This window comes from Lichenostomus cassidix, chromosome 3 (assembly GCF_008360975.1).
Source record: "Lichenostomus cassidix isolate B80296 chromosome 3, HeHo_3.0, whole genome shotgun sequence".
NCBI classification, from domain to species: domain Eukaryota; kingdom Metazoa; phylum Chordata; class Aves; order Passeriformes; family Meliphagidae; genus Lichenostomus; species Lichenostomus cassidix.
Genome location: NC_139483.1, coordinates 88834606 through 88849133, shown reverse-complemented (window position 1 = coordinate 88849133; position 14528 = coordinate 88834606). Strand labels below are relative to the sequence as shown.

At 38.7% G+C, this 14528-nt stretch overlaps 2 protein-coding genes across 7 annotated transcripts in view; both read left to right on the top strand.

The window, feature by feature from the left end:
- The window catches only part of MLIP (muscular LMNA interacting protein), a 101839-nt gene extending 98976 nt beyond the window's left edge, over positions 1 to 2863 (top strand). For all 6 annotated transcript variants that reach the window (XM_085056643.1, XM_085056641.1, XM_085056645.1 and 3 more), the window contains 2 exons: positions 393 to 427; positions 2540 to 2863. In XM_085056643.1, the coding sequence (XP_084912769.1) occupies positions 393 to 419 (27 nt within the window). In that variant the 3' untranslated portion in view covers positions 420 to 427; positions 2540 to 2863. The remainder of the gene's footprint in view (positions 1 to 392; positions 428 to 2539) is intronic.
- A 7564-nt stretch (positions 2864 to 10427) lies between these two features.
- The window catches only part of TINAG (tubulointerstitial nephritis antigen), a 39480-nt gene continuing 35379 nt past the window's right edge, over positions 10428 to 14528 (top strand). The window contains exon 1 of the mRNA XM_085056628.1: positions 10428 to 10916. Coding sequence (XP_084912754.1) covers positions 10547 to 10916 — 370 coding nt within the window. The 5' untranslated portion in view covers positions 10428 to 10546. The remainder of the gene's footprint in view (positions 10917 to 14528) is intronic.

Genomic DNA, 14528 nt, shown 5'->3' with positions numbered 1-14528 from the left:
GCTAAGGTGGAGGAAAGCAACACCTATGTCGTGTGAATATAAGGGTGGCCACATGCTCTGTCCTCCCAGCACGAAGTTTGAAAAAGAAGTGGAAAGTGAAAAACCAATTAGTCTGAAATGTCCTCTGATGTGCACTTAGACAAGGTGATGCTTGTCTGTTGGAATTTGCTGTGTGCAGAAGACTTCCTCAAACATGCCAATGCATGAAAAATCATTCCTTGTTCAGTAAGCAGGGTTGTAAATTAACAGTGCAGCAAACCAGTGATTAAAAAAAAAGACAAAGTGCTATATGAAGTTGTCCACCAGTTTTTACGACTGTTTCTGCATAACATATTGCAGTTTTTATTTTTCTCTTTACTTTGTTTTCACCTTTTATTTTCATTTTTCTATAGGTTTCCAATGAAAAAGGTTCTGTTTAGACATGACGGTGAGTATCACTATTTTTTCTAACTTGATTACAGTCACAATTTCAATATGTAACTACTTTGGTGTTACTTCATCAAATTTTTAACCTTTTATTTAAAAAGGCGATAGAATACTTTAAGCACACAATTCAGTGTATGGATAATAAGATGGCTACATTAAGCGAATGATTTTCTATGAATAATTACCAACGCAGAATAATTCCAATTCTTAGCATGACAGAATAAAGTCACCATAGAATTAATTTTAAGAGGGATGCAATCAAACAGTTGGAAGAAATTGAGGTTTAGTCTGGAATGAGACTGTGAAGGGATGTCAGGGAAATAAGATGATTTTTTTAATACTTGTGCACATAACTACATAGTGCCATTAAAATGAATGGTTTGCTAGAGTTAAACAATACCAAATTGCAAATAATGTGCTATGCTTGAGAGCTGATTTAATGTAGTACTTAGTAAGAGAGGTCAGAAAACAGGTGATCCTGAAAAGGCTGCAAAGTTCAAGGACTTTTTTATTCCTTTCCTTGTTTCAGCCTTCACAAGAAAAGAGATTAATTATGACTAAAAGTTTATTTCAATAATTATTAAGAATTTGAGAGTAGGTTCATGGAGAGAAAGGGAAAACAACACCCGAGGGAATACTAAGGTAAATTGGAGTATTCAGAATGGAAAAGCCTAATGAAATTTACCCTTAAAGTACTTAATCTAAGCAATTTCTCAAACACTAGTGATTAGCAGGATGAGTAAATTCCCAGAAAACTGGAGAAAGGCAAACACAATGTTCCATCTAAGTAAAGAGAAAAGGAAAATCTAAAGAATTACAGAAAATTCAATCCTAACAGCATTTCCAAGACACTGGAACAAAGTATTAAACAACACATTTGTAGTCATCTGGAGAATGGTAAGAAGATAAGATTATTTGCACAGGGACACGTCAGAAACAAATCCTATCAAGTTGATCTCATTTCCTTCTGTGACAGCAAAGCAGATATAAGGATGTGTTTTATACAAAGTATCTTCACACAGTCCCACACAACATCCATAAGCAAGCAAAGCAGATACGGACTAAATTAAATTCACATGTGGTAGATACGTAGCTGATTGGAAAGCAGGACACTGAGAACAGTTATTTGCTGCCAAAGTGGAAGAACATCTCACAGACTTCCAGAATGCTGTCTCCTAGCTCTAGCACTATAAAACTTTGCCATTAATTACTTTCTCAATGACATGGACAATAGACTTACCTAATTTACAGGTAATGCCCATTTGGGAAGACTTGCAAGCAGCATGGAAGCCAAGATTTTAATTGAAAAATTCACTTACATTAAAAGAATGGCTTGAAACAAATATGATACAATTAATTGAAGAAAAATACAAAGAAATATGAAGGGTACAGACAGAAAAGGGATGACAATAATACTCCAGATAAGAAAGTGAGGATTATTGGGGAGAACAAACTGAGTCTGAGTAGAAGAGGTGATGCTCTTATGCAAAATGGCATTTCAGGGAGATGTTGAAAGGAATGCTTGTAATATGGTGAAGATAATTACTCATTTCTTTTCAGTATCAGTGCAAAATCAGTGGCATAGGATGCGGCTAACAAAAGGAAGATTGAGAAAAGATGTAAAGACTTCAGTGTCTTAACACAGAAGATAAGAAATAAGGACAGAGTAGAGGCACAGCAGTTTCTGTCTCTTCATAATGGACTATTATAAAGGGATATTAGTCACTTTTCCATCTTTCCTGAGAGTAGGAGGAAAATAAATGGGCCTAAATTTCAGGGAGAGAGATTTAGTTTGAGTTTGAACATTTACAGCTCTGTGAAGATTTAAGTCCTGAAAGCAGTTTGCCTCAGGCTGCTGCATAGACGGGCAAGCTTCTCACATGATAAATCTGGTCTGCCAGCTCTCAACTTCTCCCACAGCTATAGCACAAAGGTGGTGACTGAAAATATCATTAAGGTTGGGTTTTTTTCTGTGAGACTATGAATTCTATTTGTTAGCCAGATCATTAAGTTGTATAAATTAGGAAAGCTAAGTGACTTCAGAGTGTGTAATGCATTTTACTAATCTGTATTTTTGATAAATTGTGTTCATGCAAAAATCCTTCTTTTGCAGCCCCAAATTAGGATCAAGAGCAAAAACTGTTTTGAAGCCTGTATCTATACTGAGAAGGAATCTACAACACCAGTGTTATTTAAAGCACCATTTAAAAAAAAAGAATTGCTTCCAGAATGCTAGTTGCAAGGCAGTAATAACAATCAAATATTCTTTCAAGAGATAATCTTATGTACTAGCATAATTAACCCCAGAGATACACACATGAATATGCCATTTCTTCAAGTGCTTACTGGTTTAAGAGATGCCCAATATAACACGGCGTATTTTCTTTAGAAATAATATAAATGTTGAAATTAAATAAAGCTGTATTTTTGTTGCGAAGGTTTTTTTGTGATTCTTGTTTTTACTCCTGTAAATCTGTCTCCACGGGTTTCAAATAGCTGAGAACAAATGCCAGCATTACTTAGGCTCTTGAGAGCTTAATCATGGTCACATTTTGCCATCACACAGACAATTGTATTTTGTGAATTAGTCCAGAGATTATTCATGATTGCGTCAGCACCCACAGCAGTCAGCAGGGAGAAGGCACAGAGATTTTCCCTGCCATGCAAGATTCATGGCCCTTTTGACTGTGCCAGGTGCTGAATGCAGGCAGAATTACTGTCTTCACTCTTGGCACACTGGGAAGAAACGCCACTTTCCAGTTTATGCTGCTACGTTTTTGATCTTCTGCTGCTTCCACGTGATGTTGTCCAAGCCTGGATCTTAAATATTTTGCTTCCAAAAACACATAAACATATTATGAAAGTCTAAGGAAGCTGATTGTCCATGCTTGCATGAGTTAATTGAGTTCTCACCAATCTCTTGGTCCTTTGAACCGCAAGGCATCCCACATGTGACTCCGACAACATGCTCAGGACCTTTGCATTGCAGCCCTGTCCTAGAGTGCAAGAGCATTTTCTCTCCTGATACGTTTTGATTAAGACTGATATTTTAATGAGACTCCCTGCTGTTTTAATTAAAATTAATGTGATGAACTATTTTATGAAATATTATTGTAAGTTAAAACATTAAAATTAAAACCAGCTTAAATGGAATAGTCCATAGGCTACTCAGCCGCTTGCCCTATTGGACCTGATGTACTTCAACTCAGCCTGCTTTTAAGCTGGACTCTGGAGCTGTAAAAACAGAAGAAAAGGTCAGCAACCAGCGAGTCTCTCTCTATAGATAATATATTAATTTTTCAGAATATTGTGAAAAGTTTGATACACTTTTAAGGGTGGGGGTTTTTGTATTAGTTTCTTTCTCAATGGAAAAATAACAGAAGTTAACTGTATAGACCCTGTGAATGGCATACCTATTAGCCAGGTGATGGAAAAGAAAATCATTTGAGTTCAAGAGAGAGTTTGTGGGGAGAGAAATCAACACACATAAACAGAACAAAAAAATTTAGAAAACTTTAAAATATAGATAAAAATTCATACATATAAACACATCTATAAATGTGTTAAAAATACTGTAGAAGCTCTAATAGATCTATCCACCAAGGACCTAATAGTATTTCCTGTTTTCAGTAAAGCACTGAAGTGGGCAAAATTCGTATTTAAAGCCATGTGTCATCTGCGTGATCCTCAAAAGTCTTAGTCTGGTTTCCTGCCCATTTTTTTAAAGGCATTTGTTTTGTTCTGAATTTGTTCCAATCCCAAATATTTTTCCTCCAGAATTTCATTTTTGTAGAGCCCAAATCCATTCTAACATTTCTAGCCAGGAGAATTGTTCACGTGGTTTAGGTTTAGGTTTAAATTAACCCATGAGATAAACTGAAGCCCAAAGGTGAAAGGAACAGCAGCAAGAGAAAAAGCTTCTGGGGTTAGAAGAATGACAAAGGAGAAATCCTTTTGTTGACCTCTGGGTTTGTGAGTTTGTTGATCAGTGCATACTTTAAAAACAGTTTCCCTCTCTGTTCAAACACCTTCCGTCTATGAATGAAAAATGAGATTATATTGGCAATTACAGTCTAGAAAGTTTATCCTGGGAAACCAATGGAAAAAGTATTAAGAGAAAAAAAATGTCTTTAAGGAGAGATTATAAAGAGCAGAACAACGTGAAAGATATTGTTTTCTCTGTAATACTAGAAAATTAATGGATGCTGCTTCTTCAGTAGTGTAATATATTTAGTCCAGGTTCTGATGCCTTTACTCTGATTTTAGTAATTATTTTCTGGTAAAATACACATTCTCATCGAGACCACAATGACTGCCTATGTTTAGTGAGGACTTATCCTCTTTTTGCCTCAACTTCTCTTGCAGTCTGATAGGTCATGTTCATCCCACCCTGTGCATGCTTGTGATATTTCTCTTGTTGCTATGTGCTACAACTCAAACTATCAAGAAAATGACTTGTTAAAGTTCCCTTCTGACCACTTGGGCAGAAGGGAAAGGTGTCCAGTCCAAGGGATGTATTTGGACAGTGACATACTTGAGAAAATCTGGGTGCTGAATCAGCATAAAGACAGCCCTTGGCTCCAGGGTTGAACTGGCTGGCATCCAAAGCCTGGTTTTGTATGCCATAGCTGTGTGGTCTTGACTCTGTTTTAAGGAGAAAATTGCTTAAATTTCAGGAAGTTCACAAGCTAAAGCTATGCAAAATGAGAAAAGTGAAAGCACAGAGCGAACAATTTTATTACGATGGTAAAAGTAGCAATTCAGGGATAGAAAATGAAAAAAAATCTGTACCTTAAGTTATAAAAAATCCTTGAAAGCAGAGAATCAGAAAGTGGCAACTCAGCAACACTGAGGATCAACCTGTTAAGAGGATTAAGATACAGACTTACAAGGAGCAGGTGAGGGAGCTGGGGTTGTTTAGTCTGGAGAAAAGGAGGCTCAGGGGAGACTTTATCACTCTCTACAAATACATGAAAGGAGGTTGTAGCCAAGTGGGGAGCAGTCTGCCCTTCTAAGTAGTGATAGGATGAGGAGGAATGGCCTCAAGTTGCATCAGGGGAGGTTTGGACTGGATATTAGGAAAACATTTGTTCACTGAAAAGATGGTCAGGCATTGAAATAGGCTGCTGAGGTAAGTGGATTCACCATCCTTGGAGCTGTTCAATAGGTGTGTGGATGTGGCACTCAGGGATGTAGGTTACTGGAGAACAGTGGCAGACTTGGTGATCTTAAATGTCTTTTGATGTTACTCCCTGCGGGGGGACGGCAGGAGCTGGAAGCCCCCCAAAACCAGGTCCCTGGGGCGCGTATCTCCACCGAGTCCAGGGCGGGCGGCTCCCGGGGTGCGCTCAGCGTGGCGTGGGTCTCCGGTCACAGAAATTCAGCAGGAAACAAAGTAAGACAAAAGAACGAACTGGAGCCATCTCCATTCTGCCAGGGAGGTTTATTTGGGGTCCTTAGGTGAGGGTTGCGGGGGAGGAAAGTGGAGAAGGAAAGTGGGGGTAGATCAGAGGGGCTGACAGCTTGAAGATGGAGACTACGAGCTGACACAGGCATCGGCTTCTAAGGGAAAGGAAGGGGGCAGGGCTGGCTCTCCCAGAGCCAGTCCCGGGAGGTCTTAAGGCAAGACAGACAAGGGAACACACCAATAGATTTCGGATACAGCAGGATGCATATTTCAAAATGAACCAATAACATACAGAGCAGAGGAACAAAGGAAAGCCCCATGGAAATCTGAAAATCACATTGCTACAGTCTTTTCCAACATTAATGATTCCATGATTCTAAGATTCACTTGTGAAATCAGAAAGGACACAATTGAGATGAACACCAGTATGTGCATAACTTCCTTGCATACCAGCACAATACATTCTGAGAGCTCATACTGACAATGAAATACAGTATAATCCTTGTCTCCTTCACCTCTAACTGGTCGATGAGGTTTGGGATTGGCAAGCTCACAGTAAACATGGCCATGCTCAGGTTAAATTTCACAATAGTCAGCACTGACAACATAACAAACCTGGCATGTGGTCCATCCTATACTGGGGTCACTGCCAAAATTTCCATGCCTGATTGTGTTTCTTGAGAGGTTACCTGTTCAGGTATGAGCCACAATGGCTGCTGCTACCTGCTCTGTAAGTCCTAGTGAAACCCCATTCAGGAGAGCACTTGCAACTGTATGATTGCATGGGCACTGTGCTGGTTCATGCACAGCAACTCCCACTCTTCACAGGCTTCATGGGGCTGAGCCCAGAGTGGGCTGATCTTGGCACAGTGCAAGGAGCATGGCTGGCAAGAAGAATGAGATGTCACCTGCTTCCTTGAGATTGACCAAGTGATGCAGCTGGGGTGGGAAACATGCATGATCAATTACTGTGGCGGGTTGAATGAAAAGGCTGTGAGGCTCTAGCAACCAAATAATAATAATAATATACTATGTAATATATATGTAACACCTATAAAGTAATTTCCTTTCACTTGCTGTTGTTGACTCTGAATTCTTGGGCATTTGTGTGTGTGAATCTCTGTGTGTGAGGAAAGGGATTTCTTTGGCATGTGCAAATTGGGTCAGTTGCTCTTCCTCTACCTCCAGCCCTAAATCTGTTGGTTCAAATATCAGATGAATTGGGAAAACTGGTCCCAGAGACTGTGTCACACTGTGACAGGACTCTGACATCTGACAAAAATTGTCACACAAGAGACCATTATTCTGAGTTACATATAACTTGGCTTAGCTTCATAAGAGTTGAGAAGTTGATAGTTGAGCCCTGAAATTTTGAATTAAAAGTGGCACTTCTTGCTACCACAGCCCACAGCAGTGAGCTGCCAAGCTCTTGCCAAACAGGGTGAAGGCACCCCCATTCCTATGCCTGCTTCAGACATACAAACAGCAAATTGACAGTGAGAAAATCATTTTAACACACAGCTTGTCTCTACATAAACACATCTAGGAGCTACTCATTCACAATTTGGGAGGATGAATCCTATTCTGCTGTTAGTACAGGGGAGAGAGTACATTGTGGGATAATACTTTTGTTGAAGTAGTGTTGCTTTGAAAACTTCTACTGCATTGCAACCATGAATAATAAAGAGTAGTAAGTATAAAGTATTGTGGCCATTATAAATCAATGATGCATTCTATGCCAGGAGTCACCAGTTAAATTACCATTTGAATTCAGTGAAAGGGATGGACTATACCATTACAGAGTTTAAACTGGAGATTAGCAATTACTTGGATTCTCTGATGCATTGGGTTGTGCCTCCTGGCAAATGACTGATTTGGGGTCTGGCACTGTGGTTTCTTCCTGAACTGGCTGAGTGTCCCTTCACTTTCCTGGCATAAGGTAGTAGTACTGTGATTGCCCCTGCTCAAGGCTTGACTCCAGTCTGCTTGCAGCAGCCAGAAGAAAAGGAGTCACACTTGTCTGATGGGTGGGCTCTGCTGTCCATCCTGGGAGTAACCTTCAGCACCCAGAGTCTTGCCAGCCACTGCTATCTATGCTTCACTGGAGGTGATGAGATTTTTATGATGCTCAGTAGCCTCAGTCAGACAAATTAGGATGACTTTTTAAAGAAAGGTTGTGGAATAACTCTATTCCAGCTTTAAAGAGATTCTTGGACATTTTAATGTCTTTTTTTTTTTTTAATTTGTTACTCCAGCAATCATTTGGTGGTATTAATATGTGAAATTATGTCAAATGTGTGATATTTTCTGAAGCCTGAGGGTAGACATCAAGGACTGCTGAAAGAGGGACTAGACAGATACTTTTTCACTTAGCTGTGTTGCCTATATAACTAGGACCCTAGCTCAAAATCTTGGGAGAGCTGTTATGCTTAGAATAGGCTAATCTTCAGTAGAGAAAAAGGATCACGTCCAGCTTTTTCTAAATTGTTACATATAAGTCAGTGCACGCTTTCACACAGTGAAGACAGAGTTGCTTGTCTTACAGAGGAAAATACTTAAAAAAATGTATTTGCTGAATCACAATGGAATAGTTTTGTGGGCTTTTTAAGGTTTGAACACAAGCCATCAAGTGGGAAAATGGGTTATATCAAGTTTGTTGCAAAACAAAGGTGCTTAGAAGCACAAGTTGATTTTTGTGCTCCTTTAAAAGAAATCTCTCTCCTGTGTAAATGAGCTGAAGTGATTTCCAAACAAATTTCTTGTCTCTGGTTTATCATCAAGTCTTTAAAGTTGAAAAGAGGTATGCCTGTTCACTTGATCTGACTGGCAGACATTTACCAAATATGATAGCTTTTATTTTTTCTTATGCTTCCAGAGCAAGGAGATAACTCAGTAAAAGTATTTCTGAAGATTTGTAATACAAAGGAGATTTGGATGTTGCTAATGTCAGTGCAAGTCCTTCTCTTGGAGCTGACAGAGTTGCACAGACATAAGAAAAATAAATGAATTATAATTTCCAGAGAGCACTTCACTGTTTCCACGAACATGTCCTTCCTCATTTCCCTTATGTTATATTTGTTGCTTTATAGCAGTCATTGACAGAATTAAGGTTGTCCAGATTTCTTTGTTATGAACAAAACAATAATAAAAAAAAAAGCAGAGCAAATTTGAAGGCTAAGATTTATGTTCTATGAACGTGATGGGCAGTGATTTCCTGTTGCTGACCTTGGCCTTTCTGTTATTTTGCACACAGAAGATTGCCTGCAAGAAAGCAAAATAAAAATTGTGTGGTCAGATGTAATTTTCCCTCCTCTGCAGCTCCTTAGTTGTGACAAGGACAGTGTGGGAGGCAGGTTCAGTAAAAGCACTGATGGCAAGAAATTGTATTGAAGACTTCAACTTTTAGATTATGAGCCCATAGATACAAACATACACACACATTTCTTCTTAATGTCTCTGCCATTCATGGCAATGCATCCACACCAGCTGTGCTTTCAAAAGTAGCTGCCCTTTGATGCTATGCCTTCTCAAGTAACCCAGCTGAAGTCACAAAGGGAAAAATCCCCTTCATTCCCTAGAAAACAGCCCACCATCAACTTCTCCAGGTTCCTTTCACTTACCAAGAAATGGAGACAGAAGAATGAGTGTTTTTTACCTGTGCTTGTTCAGCTTTGGAGACTTAAATTGTCTTATTCAGATTTGAAACTGTGGGTGGGTTGTTTTTGGTTTCTTTTTTCCAATTTAGCCTTATGTGCTATCTCTGTAGGAACTTCAAAGTTCTTTGGTACTTTTTTCTGAATCTTTTAAGTTGTGGCAACAGTACCACATATATTTTTTTAGGCCCGCTCTTCAAAAGCCTGGAGATTAGAGATCAGGTAGCAAGGGCTGTTAGACTTATCCTTCACATCTGCTCTGGTTTTCTTTGTGGTTTTATTAATACAGCCATTTCCTTTTAAAATAAGAATGAGCACTTATTAGTGGGAATTTATTATGTTATTTAGAATGATTGCCAAGTTAATTTTTACTACAGAAATGCAAACCTTAAAAGAACACCTTTGGGTAATAGTTTATACTGAACACCATTTGATTTTTTTCTGAATTTGCCCATAGAAAAACAAGTGAAAAAAGGGAACTTTATAAGGCTAAGCTAGATCACTGGAAATGAAATTGAAATGGGGGATATAGGATAAATTTATTGCAATGATGTAACCCTGCTTATCAGAAAGGAAAATGTAGATGAAATACAATCTAAATGTTAAAGGTTTTCTAATCCTATAGAGAACATGTTGGTTATAGGTACCTGAAAAGAAAGAGAGCTTCCTTCGACATCATGTACTCATTCCTCACATAATTTTAATTTTAGAAGTTTGAAGTATTGAACAAAAATATTGGATCACATATATTTTGTATATTCTGAAACTTTACTGTAAACTTTCTCATTTGTAAGAGAATGCACCCAAAGTTTCATAATGGTAAATGCATAACTGTGGATCTGTTTCCAGTACCTCTGTATTGTGGGCAAATAAATCAGTTTACAACATATCTGACTAATAATTAACACATACAGAGGCTTCCTAGAAAACGGTAGTCTCCAGCTTTCTGTTCAGATTTCTTTCTGATTGCTAACTGGAGGTACTACATCTAGAATAAATGAGTATTTGCTGATAAAGTGAAGGAAAACAAGCCTCAAAAAAGGCTTCTAGAGGCACAAGAATGTGGCACAAAATTCACATATTGCTCTTATATTGCCTTGCAAGTGAAGTTTCAGTGGTAAAGCAGCTTGATTCTAGAAGAAATTTCCCCCGAGGACTTTTCTCCGTAGAAGACAGTGGTTCTGCTAAGTGGAACAGGATTAAAAGGAGTCTGTATCAGGGAAGGTCCTGCGGGATAAGAGGCTGTTGCACAGGAAGAGATGATGACTGCAGTTTCAACATTGCCTCCAGAGCAGCTATATGTTACTGTGACCAGTACTGTACCTCAGGTTCTCCTGGGCCTGTGGACTGCTGTGCTGACTACTGGGATGTCTGCAACCACCCTGCCGAGCCCACCAGGTCAGAGGAGCCTTGGCCACCTCCAGCATGGGGTAAGTAGAGAGAAAATGCTCTATTTGCTTTAGCATGTCACGATGAAAATATGCATACAAGAAGAACTATTGATTAATCTTTAGAGTGTATATATTCTGAAAATGTGACTAAAGACATAGTGGACAGAGATGCTGAGTATGAAACTGGAGAAAGAATTACACTTTTTATTTCTTTGTCACCAGGGTATTATCATTGATTTGATTGTACTTCTCTTGGACAGAACCTCTGGTTTACTTAAAACTTCTCAGAGAATAACCTCATTGCATCAAAATTAGTGTAATCTCAACAATTTCGATAGGGTTTCACAGATTAACATGACATGAATAGCAAACTCTTAATATTTGTATCCATCAGTACAAACAAATCATCAACAAAACTGAGAGTTATCCTGAATGATACTGTCCTGAGGTCTTCTGCCAATGGTTTTGATGCATCATAGCTTTCCTGTGGGACACTATTTTTCTGGTGACAGCTCAGGTGCGGGACTAAACGAAGGGATATGCTTACAACAGGGAGTAGGTGAAGGCATGCATTTAGAACAAGGATTTCTGGCATATTTTAGTTTCTTACTAGCTAGTTTGCAGTCAAAGTCCCTCCATGACTACTCTAAACTAAGTCTTAATTATTTTTAGTACTAGAGATTCAAAAAAAAATTCTGCAAACAGCTGGGCCTCTCTCAGCTCATGGATAGGCCAAATCTCTGCTGGTGAGCAAAATTTGTTATTGCGGATTTTAAGACTATGTAGCTTCTGTCAGTAGACCAAATCTGGCTGAAAATGTAGAGAATATACCAAAGTTTCAAAAGCCTAGAATCAGCCTTTTTAAAATAACCTGTCTTTTTGCAATAACCTTGCTGCCTGCATTTCAGCACTCAGAACACTAGCTCTTTGGGAGGTTGTGCTCTTAGGCATGTAGCCAAAATCTGATAAGTGGGAGTGACAGAAATGCTGCAAAACAAATTTGATTTTCCAAAGTGTTTCTAACCATCTAAAAAAGTGTTCTAGGATTCTATGTAAATAGACATTTATCTCATTTATTTGGTGCAGTGGTGTAAATTAATTTCAACATGGGGTCAACATGGGGTTTTTGTGGCAAGCTCCACTAAAATATGTAGTTGCATTTCTGCTCCATTGCTGACAGCTTGTGAGTCTACTTTGGCAAATGGTCTCATGGAATTGAATCATGACAAACCTGCAGCAGTTTGCCACGTGGACACTGTCACAAGTCTACCTCTAAAAGGTAGAAGTGTAACAGAAAGTTTAGATAAGGCAATAGGTGAAGGGTAATATTTTTACTGCTTTCTTAATCCAATTTTTTGCATTTGTGTTCACTGTTTTGTAACTCCTAACATACTTGCCAGAGTTAGAAATGATATTTACTCCATTCAAGTACTTTTACTTGTCTTATAGATGATCTTATACTATTTTTTACTATGTAATCTCATAAAAAATACTGAATTTAAAGTGATGGGAAGTCCACAATTTTTAAAAATCTCTTTATTGGATATTCATTATGTAAGTAATTTAGAGGGTAAAAGAAGTATAATAAAGCCAAAATAAAGTGTGTGTGTGGGGTGGGGGGAAGCAATAAACAAAACTAATGATAAAGAATTTTTCTAGAACAGATGTGCCTGAGGAATTGGAATGAAAAAAAGAAGAAAAAAAATAGGACTGAATGCCTGAAGATTAAGCAAACTAGGAAGCATATTTAGAAATGACATAAATATGTTAGTTGACTTTTAGCAGCTGAGACTACACTTCTGCCTTAGGCTAAGAATTATTTAAGCACTTGAAGATCTCATATGCCAAAGTACTTTTTACCAGGAAGATCTTGATCTTTGGTTGCCAGAGGTTTTGCTGTCAGAGCTTCCTGAGTCATATTTCTTTAAATAAACCAATAAACTGAAGTGTTTTACATATGCTGGAATGTACATCAATAAAACTTCTCAGTGGTTTATTCCTGGATCCCCACATACTCACTATCTTGGCATACGGCAGCAACAAGATACACTGTAGCTTCTTCCATAGGTGTGCACCATGCTAGGGGTCAGTATTGATTTAACTATGTGGAACTGCTTTGAGTTTGCCTTTATAAACCCAATATTCAGTATGTTTCAATGACTTTCATGTTTAGTTTCAGAAGAAACTGCCTTAGATACCAAATTGAAGTTTGGGATCTTTTTATTAGTAGTAAAAATTTTAATTTTTGTCATTAGGAGAACTTTTTGGGTTTAATCTCTGGACTGTATTTATTGTTTATTTTATCTCTTTGTTTCAATTATTCTGATGGTACAAAAAGCGCGGTCAAAATCCACACACTGGGTCTCACCCTGTTGGTGGTGTAAAAGTGACATCCAGTGAGTTTGCTAATTGCTTTTACATGACAGTCATGATCTGACCTAAAAGGGAGTAAACCTGAAGACATTTCACTGACAGAAGTACTCACACCAATGCTGGAGGCAGATGAAATAAGACCCATTTAGGGTATAAGAATATGGGACAGAGAAGGAAGTCTCCATGTGTCCAATGCTCTTCATTCCAGTGATGATTTTCACATCCTAAAATCCCATTCACAAAGTCATCAAGCCATCTTGAAATTAATTAATTTCCCATCTAATGTCTTAATATTCCAACCTAATACATTCAGAGACAGACAACCTCGCTGTGTTCTCATGTGTCTTTTAGCTTACATATCTGTGTTGTCTCTCTGATGTCTAAGGCAGTACTCTTGGACCTCTAAATATTTATTTGGCTAGGCTAAACAAACTGTAGTGTTAATCTTCAATTCCCTAAGCATACATCATTAAAAAGCTGGTTCTGTGTCAGTCTGGGTTTGCATTTTATGTTGGGCACAGGCAGTGAGCCCTGCCAGCAGAGCTTCTGTGAAGCTCCATCCCATTGCTCAAATTCTGCATCAATGCTTCCTTCCCTTGGTATTTTTGAAATATATTGCTTAATCCTCCTTCCAGCTACTGTCTGTGACATATTGCGACAAACTGTGGCACTTTGGTAATTTGCTTTGATAGTCTCTGAAAAATACCTCAGATTTTAGCTGTAGCTGGATTAGAGCAGACCTTTGGGCCTCAGACTGCCTCGATGAGATTTATTTGACCTGTGCTATGTCCCATAGCCTGCCGAACGAGCAACAGGGAAAGAAGGGCACTTGTAGTTAATACGTCACCTCTACTTCATTTCTGCACCTTGTGAATTTTTGTAGGGCTTAGAGTGCATATTTCTGTCCTGGAAATGAAGGAGGTGCAGACAACTGAGGCCTAGCTGTGTGTGTGTGTCTGGGCAGACAAACTGCAGCCCTGGCTGTGAGAGGGGAATGGCCTTCCTCACACTCGTGGTGGGGAAGAAAGCGTGATATCGTGCAAATTGGCAGGTCAACACTATGTTAAAGCTTCTTGAAAATGGAGGGAAAAGGAGGCCAAGGCCTCTCAGCAGGGGAAGGAACATGATCTTTGTAGGCCCACCTGTGAGAACAGGCTGGAAAACACAGGCCCATGTGATAAATGTACAATGTTATTGACTGAATCCAACCCCCTGTGCAGGTGTTCTGGATCGTTCTTTTATTGGAGCTTTGACAATCAAATGCACTGATGAAACAAT